At 37.3% G+C, this 12,103-nt stretch overlaps 1 protein-coding gene across 2 annotated transcripts in view; it reads left to right on the forward strand.

Annotated features, from left to right (window-relative positions):
* SUGCT (succinyl-CoA:glutarate-CoA transferase) overlaps positions 1-12,103 on the forward strand; it is a 432,199-nt gene that overhangs the window by 128,395 nt on the left and 291,701 nt on the right. For both annotated transcript variants that reach the window (XM_036424491.2, XM_045578608.1), the window contains exons 10-11: positions 2,941-3,012; positions 8,461-8,558. In XM_036424491.2, the coding sequence (XP_036280384.1) occupies positions 2,941-3,012; positions 8,461-8,558 (170 nt within the window). The remainder of the gene's footprint in view (positions 1-2,940; positions 3,013-8,460; positions 8,559-12,103) is intronic.

Consider the following 12,103-nt stretch of genomic DNA (forward strand, 5'->3'; position numbering starts at 1 on the left):
GGAATCAGTTAAGATATAAACAGGAAAACCTGACAGATAACCCTTCAATTCATTTATATTTTTGAAACCTGCTTAACTTGGTTTAAATAGTTTACACGTATTTGACCACAGAACCAGAGTCATCAAACACACTCTGAGAATTGCTAGTCTGGCTGCATTCTACATTTTCTAGTCCAGAGTTCTAATAAAATATAAAACAATCTTTATTGTAGTGGGTCCCAAACTTCTAGTGACCATTAAGAGTTCACACACCACCCATTTAATAATTCACTTTCACGTCTTCTCAAGAGTTGCTGTTTTATAATTTGCAGAATTTCAATAAAAATGTTTAAATATATTTTTTATTTCAGAGGGATAGGGACAGAAACATCGATGAGAATCATTGATTGGCTCACTCCTGTATGCCCCCCACTTGATTGAGCCTGCAACCTGGGCATGTGCTCTTGACTGGAATTGACCCTGGGACCCTTCAGTCTGCAGGCTGAGGCTCTATACAGAGCCAAACCAACTAGGGCCAGAATCTTTATTCCTTTATAAAAACATGATTTATCTGCCAGTATCTAAACTTTGAGTACCTTAATAATTTTTTAAGACTTAGTAATAGAAACTTAACTTCTTCAAGTTCTTAAATGAAAATTTGGGAGTGCAGGGTGGGAGCAAAGTGGTATCTAAAGCATTTGAAAAAATAAAATACAAACTTCATTACCTCTGGGACTAGCAACTTAAAAACTGTAAGGAACATATATTGATCCTTTCCAATCAGTGGATTGACACAGATGCGTACCAGAATTACTTGAGGAATTATTTGAAAATACATGGCACCACTGAGGTTAAAATATTAAGTATGTATTTTTTGGAGAGCTCATGGGAGTTCCTTTTATTCAGACCCAGTATATAGTAATTGTTTCATAATAATAATTTTTATTGAGTTTCCAACTTTTATCAGCAATTATTCTATGCCCCTCCTACTGTGGCTCTCACCTCACACTGAAATGGTTTCACTTCAATAACCACTGAATAAATGGAGCATTTTATTTATTTTATTTAATTTAAATTAAAAAAAATTTATTGATTTTTTACAGAGAAGAAGAGAGAGGGATAGAGAGTTAGAAACATCGATGAGAGAGAATCATCGAACAGCTGCCTCTTGCACACCCCTCACTAGGGATGTGCCCGCAACCAAGATACATGCCCTTGACCGGAATCTAACCTGGGATTCCAATCCACAGGCTGACGCTCTATCCACTGAGCCAAACCAGTTTTGGCTGGAGCATTTTGCAGTCTGACCTTCCCACCTGGCGTGTTCAGTGACTTTCATTATGAGAATTTTTTGACTTCACAGCATTTCTTATGTACTGTCCTAGCCATAGTCTCCCCCTATCTTCACCACCTGTTCTATCTCAGCCCATTTTTCACTGCTCAGTAACATTCTGGGCATCTTTCCTAAACTTGTATCTCTTTGTCATATCCATGTGATAAAACCCTAAATCTAGTGAATGTAAATACTCATTTATCCCAAATAACTGAGTGATGATAGAAGGAAGCCACTTAATTAGGCTCTCAACACCTCAGCATTACAATTGTGCTGCTCTGGTTACTCTGCTCTCTCTGTCTTGGTAACGATGGAGGTCTACACTCCTCTCAGCCTTCTAGTCTCCTGTCTCCCAGCCCTCCTCTCATTTGATAGCTTCCCCTCTTCCTTCATCAGAAAGCTGAAGGATCCAGCGTGAACTTTTACCAGTTGACATGGGGGCTGGCTCTGCATCGTGCTCTGCCTGTGCTCTCAGTCCCTTGCTCATTCTTCACTTCTTGGATGTTTGCATGTGCTGCCTCTGTTTCCCTACCGGTTAATCAGTCCTTGATCCACTTCAAACCGAATTCTGTCTACATTGTGATACCAGGGCCACATTCGCTAAGGTAAGGAAAGACCTCCTGTGGGCATTACTTAATGCCCATTTTACTCTCAGGCTAACTCCTCTTCTGCCCTCTTTCAAATGGGGGTGTTTGAGCAGGGTTCTGGAAGACGTTAGTTAGAGCAGTACCAAGGTCATTAGCATGGGAGTGAGCCCTGCTAAGAAAGATAGAGGTCATGTTTCTCAGAGGCAGGAGTGAGAGAAGAAACAGTAGGCAAAGATACAGAGAGATTTTTGCAGAGAAAAGAAGGAAACTGAAGGAATGTATTTATTTAAGGAAAGTGGGAAGGAGTCTTTCTGAGGGTAAAGTTTGGTTCCTCCAAACTCTACTGTGACCAAATGTGGAGAAGAAGGTGCTGAGAAGTTCTCCAGAGAGGCTTGGATTACGGGACGTAGGAATGTCGATTACTTATTGGAATTGCTGTCTAAATGTCTGTCCCAAAGGTAGATAAGCCAAAGAAGTCCAGGATCCAGATATGTTCATATTCACTTACTCAAGAGTGAAAATTGTGCACACGTTTGCATTTGAGGTTTTCAAAGTTGAAATGTAGCCACATCAGTGCATGCGTCCACCCTCTTTCCTTTCCTTCTTTTCTTGCTTCTGCTTTCCTTTTACTCATCTATTCATATAGTTTGTAGAAAACAATGTACCCTCTTGCCTTGCCCTAAAAGAAAAAAGTGGAAGCAAAATATAAAACTTTGGGGAAATTCAACATTATTCGTGTTAAAATGAATACAGAATTTCACATTATGAGCTGTAATAAAATTCTAGGATTTTCTTAATTTTCCTAAATTATTTCCCCCTCCCATGTTATAACATTGGAAGGGCCAGATAGTGCTTGGGAAATCCCAAATGAAAGCCACTGTGCAAGTATAAGTGGAAAATATACGAATTTGTTGATACTGACTTAATAACATTGCTTTAAAACAAGCTTTTTATATAGGAGTTTTAGAAAGTAAAACCAACTTTTGTGGTATTCTCAATATATAAAATTTACACATTTATGTGTGTTATTTTTTATTTTAGGCTTTTAAAACCAAGGATGGCTATCTTGTAGTTGGAGCAGGAAATAACCAACAGTTTGCTACTGTGTGCAAGGTAAGTTGTAATCTTTGGGATGGGTGGATGACATATGCAAAAACTCATTTAGCAAAAAGCTAGGTAGGTTTAATTTACCTAGAACAGCGTTGCTAAGTATACAAGCAACTCAAGAACCCCCTGTGTTAGACTTAAGTTAAAGTATGCCATTTTCATGCTTATAAATACCAAGTACAGGTTCTGAACCAGCAGTCTCACTGGTTTACTTTTTCTGAGGTATCAGGCTGTATTTTGAAATGAAGAATGATAGTAACTTAAATTATTCTAAAACCTGACCTGTCTGCCAGTCCAAACAAAAGGAAACAACAACAATAACAAAATTAAAGGGACCTTCAACTCTAGTTTTCTTTTCTCCCTCCCTCCTCCTTCCCCTCCACTTTCTCCCTCCCTCTCTTCCTCCCTTCCTCTCTCCTTTACTCCCTTCCCCCTTCCTTCCATTCCCTCCTTTGTTCTACAACGTAGGTCTAATTAGGCCCAAATATAATCTTCAACCAAATTTATCACCAGGAAATTTTGTAAAAATTTGAAGTATTTTAATGATTACCTTTCTGCAAAATTTATGTTTTAAGTTTTTAGCAAATTCGGTTTTATAAAAAACGGTGCTCCTCAATAAGGCCCTAAAAAGTGGCCTTGGAATCATTTAAAGTAATTTTATGTTGAAGATACTTTTTTTAAAAATTAAAATATATATTTTTATTGTTTTAAAGAGGAGGGGAGAGAGAGAAAGATATTGAAACATCAATGATGAGAGAGAATTATCAATTTGCTGCCATGCCATGACCAGGAATCAAACCATGACCACTGGTCAATTTTCAACCGTACCAGCCAGGCTGAAGATACTCATATTTTTAGCAATGCTTTAGGCATTTAAAAAAAATTTGATGATTTGCATTTATCTAGGTTCTTTTTGGTCCTTTTTTTTTTTTTTTTTTAAACTTAAGGCCTTAGATTTCTGTTTACTTATTCCAGTTGTAATGCCATAAATGTAATCTAGTTCTTTAAAAACAAATGTGTGTGTGTGTTTTCCTTGCATATATGCAAAGGCCTCAACTACTGAGGATGTTTTCTTTGATTGGGACACTTTTTTTTTTAAACTAACTATACTATCGTGAGCTTTCAGTTTTATTAAAGATGCCTATGAGTTTCTTATAGGAAACTTATTTATTGTGGTTAACTTATTATGTACAAAACTTATTTATTACCATGCCTTTTTCGAATGAGAGGTTAACGAGCAGAGCTAAAAACCACAGCAAAGGGGTGGGAAGTACCACAGAGAAGGTGACAAATGGAGATAGTTCTGATTGGAGGAAGGGTTGGAACATCTGAGGTGGAGAAGAGGAGAGCTTTTATAATGGTTTCTCTGAATAAGTGTAGAGAAAATTGATTCATGCATTTGATCTGGGATCAAAGAATCTTTATTGTGAACGGTCAACGTTAAAAATATGAAACATACGGAAGCTGTTGCCTATTAAGTCATTTGTGTACTCTAGCTCCAGAGATGTAAAAGCCAGTTCATTGCTATAAACGAGTACAGATTGTCTTTCTGGGCCATATGTTTTGGAGTTTTCTCTCTCTAGAAAAGGTGGGGGAGGAGAGGAGAGAAATTACTGGTTGACATATTCTTTACTGTTGAAAATAACTGTACTGAATTCTTTTTATTTTTGATTCATTATTGCTGATTAATTTGAAACTTTTGAACTTCCTCATAAATATCCGTAAGAACATTTATTGGAAAAGATTTTTATTTCAAAGCAGGATATTTGCCATAAATCATAGTACTAAAATATGAGTTATCGCTGAGTGTTATGACACATTGTTAAAAAAAAAAAAAAGACTATCAGAGGGCTTTGGGGAATGGCATACTGACTTTGTTTTTTCCATATGTGAGTTTGGAATGATAATTCCTGTTTTGAGCCATTAAGACAGTACCTATAAAATTCTGAGATCTTCAGAAAAAACCGTATATAAGATTTTAATGTTATTTACATCATTTACTAGGCATCTTGAGCAAACATTGCAATCTGATTGCCTTTTTTCAACCTTCATAATTATATCCTTACATGTAAACTTGTTTTTAAAACCTTTCACCTAAGAAGTATCACCTGTGTCCTTATTTACTTTATTATTATTAAAAAAATTTTTTTCTCTCAAGAATTTTTGTTTTATTTTTTAGAGAGAGAGGAAGGGAGAGGGAGTGGGAGAGAAAGAAACATCGATTTGTTGGACCTCCCATATGTGCCCCAATCAGGGATCAAACCTGCAGCCTGGGTATATGCTTTGACAGGGAATCGAACCTCTGGCCCTTTGGTGCATGGTATGATGCTCCGACCAACTGAGCCACTCCAGCCAGGACACCTGTATCCTTATTTTGATGCAAGATTTTCCTCCTCTCAACTGTAGTGGATGGGTTTCTTCGAAGTATTTTTTTATTCAAATATATCTCATACTGAGAGGCCTGTCATTCAAATTGGCCTTCTAGAAGATGAGTTCCCCAGTTTTTGACAGTGAGCCCATCAAGATTGTTCTTTTGCCAGGTAAGAGCCCCTTTGAAATATATAGCCACTCCACTTCCCAACCTTCTGAGGAGAAATGTAGCAATATTGCCTGCCACAACCGAGTAGAATTCACTAAGGCCTAATCTCTTCCCAAAATAAAATTTGATAAACTGCTTCACTAACACTTCTTGGGGAGGTTCCCATTAGGGATCTCTTATTGTCCGGGATTAGAGTGAGGGCAAGAACATAGGGTTCAAAGCTTGGAGCTGAGAATATCTTCCTTCATATAAAGTGAACCTTGCTTTTTAAAAAATCCTACTTTATGGCCCTTAACGTGATACAGAAGAATAAGGGAATGTAAGCACATGTAAGCTATTTCAAGCTGATTGATGCCAACTCTAATGGGTATGCCTATTTGAAGTATATTGACATCCTTTTAAAAGTTATTTGGAGTTCAAGTTTCTTTTATTGGAAGCAATATGCATTGGCTTCCAACTTCAGCATGCATAGCAAATGTCCATCCTCAAAGATTTTGACTTAGTATGTCTGAAATGGAACATAAGAAGGGATCACTGAAAGGGCCCACACACAGACTTGTCGAACCTGGGCACGGCGAAAAAAAAAACCAGTTTAAAAGGCACCTATATATATGGGAAGTAAATTCATTTAATAGCCCTAGAGCATTTGCCAAACATGAGGGCAACTGTGGGAACTCTCTCTGATGCCAGAAACACAGAAGAGCACGATTTGTTTTGCTGCCACTCCACCTTGGTTTCATGAGCACAAACACAATCCAGAAGTTCTAGGCAGCTGGCCAAAGCCATCCCTGTATGCCCCAGACCCCATGCCCACACCAGCTCTGTGACTGGCCCCTGGACTCCCCATGGTGCATGCCCCCTTTAACTACAGGTCAAGCCACGTGCAGTGCAGTTTGTCCCCTGACTTACTGAAGCCTCAGTCTGCTCCAACTACAGCTCCATCTGACCTGCAAAAGTGGCCTTGGCTCTGCTTGCCCACGGCGACTGCCTGTGATCTGTGCTGGCCCCAACCAAAGAGCCAGCCAGCCTGCCTAGGCAGCCCAGGTGAGGCTTGCCTCTGGGACTCCATATAGCCCTCACTGTCTCCAGCTCCAGCTCCAACTGGCCTGCCAGACACCTGGTACATGTGGTTTACAAAGGGTATGCTCTTAAGTAAGGCCACTTCTTCATTACCAGCAGAGGTTGCTGTTTTGTCTAATTCAAAGAAATGTAGCCTAAATGAGGAGACAGGGAAACATGTTCCAAATGAAAGAACAGGACAAAAACCTAGAAGAAGTACTACATCAAATGTAGATAAGCAGTCTACCAAGTAAAGCGTTCAAAACATTGATTATAAAAATTTGTCTGTTTTTATGCCAGTACCATGCTGTTTTGATTACTGTAACCTTGTAGTATGGTATGATATCAGGTTGCTACTTATTTTGTATCCTGCTACTTTACTGAATTAACTTATCAATTCTAGTAGGTTTTATGGTGGTATCTTTAGCATTTTCTCTATATAGTATCTGCAAATAATGACAGTTTTACTTGTTTCTTTCCAATTTGGATGCCTTTTATTTTTTTCTTGTCTGATTGCTATGGCTAGGAATTCCAGTATTATGTAGAATAGATTGATGAAAGTGGACATTTCTGTCTTATTCCTGATCTTGAGGGAAATGATTTTTGTTTTTTTTCCAGTTGACTATGATGTTGGTTGTGGATTTATCATTTATGGGCTTTATGTTGTGTTTTTTTCCTCTATTCCCACTTTCCTGGGAGTTAATATCATAAACTGATGTTGGATTTTTGTAAAATGCTTTTCTGCATCTATGAATGTAATCATATGACTTGCATCTTTCATTAATTTAATGTGTTATAACATATTAATTGATTTGATGATAGTGTACCAACTTTGCATCCAAGGGATAGGTCCCATTTGATCATGGTGTATGATATTTTTAATATATTGCTGAAGTCAGTTTGATAATATTCTGTTGAGGATTTTTGCATCAATATTTATAAGGGATATTGGCCTGTATTTTTTTTTCTTTGTAGAGTCTTTACCTGGTTTTGGAATTAGGGTAATGCTGGTGTCATGAGCTTGTGTCCTCCCTACCCTTGAATTTTTTAGAATAGTTTGAGTTACTTCTCTCTTTTTTTGTAAGATGATTAATGGACTGGTTTTATTTATACTGTGAGAAACAAATGAAACCATTAAATGTTTATATTTAAAGCAAATACATTAATAGATGGAGTGAAGCTTTCTGTAGGCTACAGGCCATGACCCTAATCTATAAATGCTTCTGACTTTCCAACCCAACTGCCAAACTCTGCCTCCACATATTGTTTTTAAAACATCCATTCCAAACCCACTGGGTACTTCTATTATGATCTCATCAAGATTACAGGATAGTGAATGAAACTTGGCAGATAGATTTTTCATTTATGGAGGAGGAGCAAACGAGGAAGTATATAAAACATTTTTATTTGTTATACCTTCAGGGAGAGATATTTAAGAAAAATAGTGGTACTTGTATTAGAAAAATATCTTTGAATTTGACATTATTTTAATGGTGAGCAGTTAGGTCAAATGTATGTGTGTTTTGCCTTTATTTTAGCATCTTGTACAACATCATGTATAGGACTAGCAGGACAGATAATATTTATTTACATGTGAACAAAAAGTAAATGTATCTACAAGATATATGTTGGTTAGAGGATTTCTATAAATATAGATAGTCACAGCATCACACATCCTAATGGCATGATTCTCCCCTCTAGTTTCCTTTCTTGCTCTATGTCTCTTTTTGAGAAAAGGGTAAAGACCAGCAAGGAATGGTCTTGGGGAGGTAGTGGTAGGCCTTGAACACCAGTACCCACAGGCAGATATGAGAAAAACTTGTGAGTTATACATTAAAATTATTTTTATCTTTTAGATCTTGAATTTGCCTGAACTGATTGATGACTGCAAGTATAAAACTAATCACCTTCGGGTACAGAATAGAAAAGAGCTTATTAAAATATTATCTGCACGGTAAGCTTTGATCTATTTGTACATTCAAGAATTATGTTAGCATTTATCTGGTATTTTGTGGTGTTCTTTTAGTTTTATTTAGATTAAGTTGAATATTTTCTTCCTTCTCACAAAATTGGTTTATGGGAAGGTATTTTAAAACTAAGTGTTTTCTGTATTTGAATGCATTTAAAAGCATTTTAATTGTCTTCTTAAGTACTGAGTCTTAATGCCATAAACAAGGAAGTCACAATGTATTGATTGTCTGTGGCATGTTCTTTAGGGTTAGCACATCATGAATACTAATAACAACAATAATAATTTAACATTAGTTTTTACCTTTACTGTCTTAAACACTCTACATATCTGATATCTCTTAATCGTTATAATCATCCTGTGAACTCAACTTTATTATTCTCCTTCTTACAGACAAGGAAACTGAGACAAATAGAGGTTAAGTCAGGAGTTTGTTGGCTTTTCTGACCCCCTTCTGTGAAGTCTGTCATGATATTGTGAAAATGCCATATTGAGCTATGGTCACAAAGCATTAATGTTAATTAGAGTATATGATTTCCCAATTATTCCATTCATATCAGGTTATGCTTCTGTTAAAACCTGTTCCAATTTGTCAAGTTTGCCTCAGAAGACTGTAGTAATTCTTAATTTTCTAACAATCAGTTTTACTTGTTTATTTCTACATTTCTAAATATATAAAATAGACTTTGTGGTTTTTGCAGAATTAGATGCCCACTTGAGCTATTCTTCATGTATGGAACATTGGCTCTCATTATGCCAATAAATTATTTACTGTTGTTCAAATACCATATCCTGTATTTTGAAAAGGCATTTTTATTTCTATGTAGTATGTGTCAAAGTTTTAGAAATTGAAATTTCACTAATATATTTATAGCTGTCTCCTTTATATATGGGGCTTTCTACATGAGTCAACATTCATTACCTATTTGCTCTCTCCTGGGTTTTAAGCACTTCCCCATGCTGTTTGTATCTCCCCCATGTGCAGTCAATGGGGGCTCTGTGTGCGGGACTGATATGCAGAGAATGGGGGAATGAGAATTGGGCTCCCCTTGCTTAGTCATTAGTTAAATATAACTTCAATTCTACTGCAAAGCCTAAGAGTCCTTAGTCATTAACCTTTCTCCACATGAGAACTGGCAAGTTATTTCTGTTTTTGGCTTCTTTTCCTCTTAAGCAGTTTTTAATTCATTTATTTCATTGATATGACTTTTTCTTCCACTCCTTGGTTACCAAGTTTCAATAATAGGCTCTTGTGAGAACCTTATAAAAGCTCTTTGATAGTCTAAATAAATCATATCAATTCTGTGAGAAGAGTAGACCCAAGAAAAATACAAAACCCAGGCAGATACAAGTGTCATCTTGCTATTTAGTTGCCAGTACTTTCATAACTTCAAGAACCTCTAAGTTAAGTTATTTGTTTCTTAAATCCTAAAACTTGTATTCCTTGCTAAATTCTGTAATAGAATTCTGCTGTGAGAATATCTTTAGCAGCACCTGTAACAGATTAATTTCTATTTTTCTCTTTAGGATGAATTAAATATTATCATATTTTTCCTACTCATATATACAGAAGGAAAATTTTAGCATTTTGGAACCTATCAAGTTATGTCTTTATTTGTACTTAATAAGCAGCATCAATCAGATAGTCAAACCTAAGAGGGAAGGTAGGGGAGAGTGGGGGTAAGAGGGAGAGATCAACCAAAGGACTTTTATGCATGCATATAAGCCTAACCAATAGACACAGACACAGGGGGGTGAGGGCATGAGTGGGGGTGGGGGGGGCATTCGGGGATAAGCACACCACACATATGTAATATCTTAATCAATAAAGAAAAAAATAAAACAAAAATAAAGCAAAGAAGAGAGTAGGGGAGAAAGAGAGAGAGAGAGAGAGAGAGAGAGAGAGAGAGAGAGAGAGAGAGAGAGAGAGAGAGAGAGAGAGAGGGAGGGAGAGCGCGTGCACAGAGAGCCCTTGTTGTTTGGAGGCCAGGTTTCATGTGCTCTTGTTCTGGCATGTTGACATTTATTGGTGCTCTCTTGTTTTAATGTAGTACTTCAGTCTTCAATCTTTTCCAGCTCATGTCTCTTTTTTTACGTGGTGAATCAAACAGTGATGGCCAGGGAGATGAGGGAATGATTAATTCCCTTTATAACCTTGTCATTTGTTTTTCTGAACAAATGTTAGTCAGACATCATGATCTTTCATAATCTTACATGACCTTTCCGTTCTCTCCTTTTCTCAATATATGGCGCCTGCTCCAGCCACAGTCCCATTCGACTTCTTTTGTTCTCTCTCTGAAATGCTTCCCAGATTTATCATTACTCTAAAACAGTCACGCTTCAAGGTTAATTCTACAACTTCATGAAATCATCCTCAAATGTCTCTATTTGGGTTCCCAGGCAGAAAAGAAGGTGTCCTTTTGTTCCTTGTATCCGGTTACCAAACACAAAGAGAATCCACAGGAGTTGTTTTTGGGAAAGACATTGTTAGAGGTCTGCTCAACACATTGTTCCTTTCATTTAGCAGGAATCTCAGATCACAGACACATTAGCTCCCAACCACGAAAAGGAGGCAGCATGAAAAGAAGGAGGGGGATCAGCATTTGAGGCTGAGGGCTTACCAAAATAATATTATTAGTTTTTCTTTACAGATGAAAATCCTAAAGTGTAGAGAGGTTAGTCTCAAAGTTAGACCCCATAGTGAATAATTAGTTAGAAAAGATATTCAAAAGGCAGCTCCTTTATCACATATATTGTCTCCCTGAGTGGTATATAAAATGTTATTGTGTCCATAGGGGAAAGGGATGCAGCTTGAGCTGGAGCCATTGGTGTGACTCCTTTGAAGCCTCCTGTCAGAGTCTCTGATAGTGCAGCCATTTCACTTCTGACCCAGCCATTTTACTTCTGGGAATAGATCCGAAACACTAATTCAAACAAATATATGCACCCCTATGTTCATTGCAGCAGTGTTTACAATAGCCAAGATCTGGAAACATCCTCGGTTTAGATGAGTGGATTATTAGATGAGTGGATTAAAAAGTTATAGTACAATACATTTATTGAATGGAATACTCCTTGGCTATAAAAAAGAAGAAAACCTTACCTTTTATGACAGCGTGGGTGGACCCTGAAATTATGCCAAGTGAAATAATCCAGTCAGAGAAAGACAAATAGCATATGATCGCACATATACGTGGCATCTAATCAACAAAATAATTGAACAAACAAAATGGAAACCAAAGCATAGACACATCAAACAGACTGATAGCTTGTGGGTCAGGGTTAAAGAAGGTGAAGGGATTAAGGGATATATATGACACATAGACATACATGACTGCATGGTCTGAGGGGACGGGGGCAGGGGGAGGTAGAAATGGGCACAAGAGGGATAATTGGGCATGGAAAGAGGCTTGACTTTAGGTGGTGAATGCCCAGTGCAGTGTGCAGATGGTATTTTATTGGGTTGTACACTTGAAAACTATATGGTTTCATTAACCAATGTCACCCCAATAAACTTAATAAGATGAAAA

This window comes from Pipistrellus kuhlii, unplaced genomic scaffold, assembly GCF_014108245.1.
Source record: "Pipistrellus kuhlii isolate mPipKuh1 unplaced genomic scaffold, mPipKuh1.p scaffold_m20_p_10, whole genome shotgun sequence".
In the NCBI taxonomy this organism is placed as follows: Eukaryota; Metazoa; Chordata; class Mammalia; order Chiroptera; family Vespertilionidae; genus Pipistrellus; species Pipistrellus kuhlii.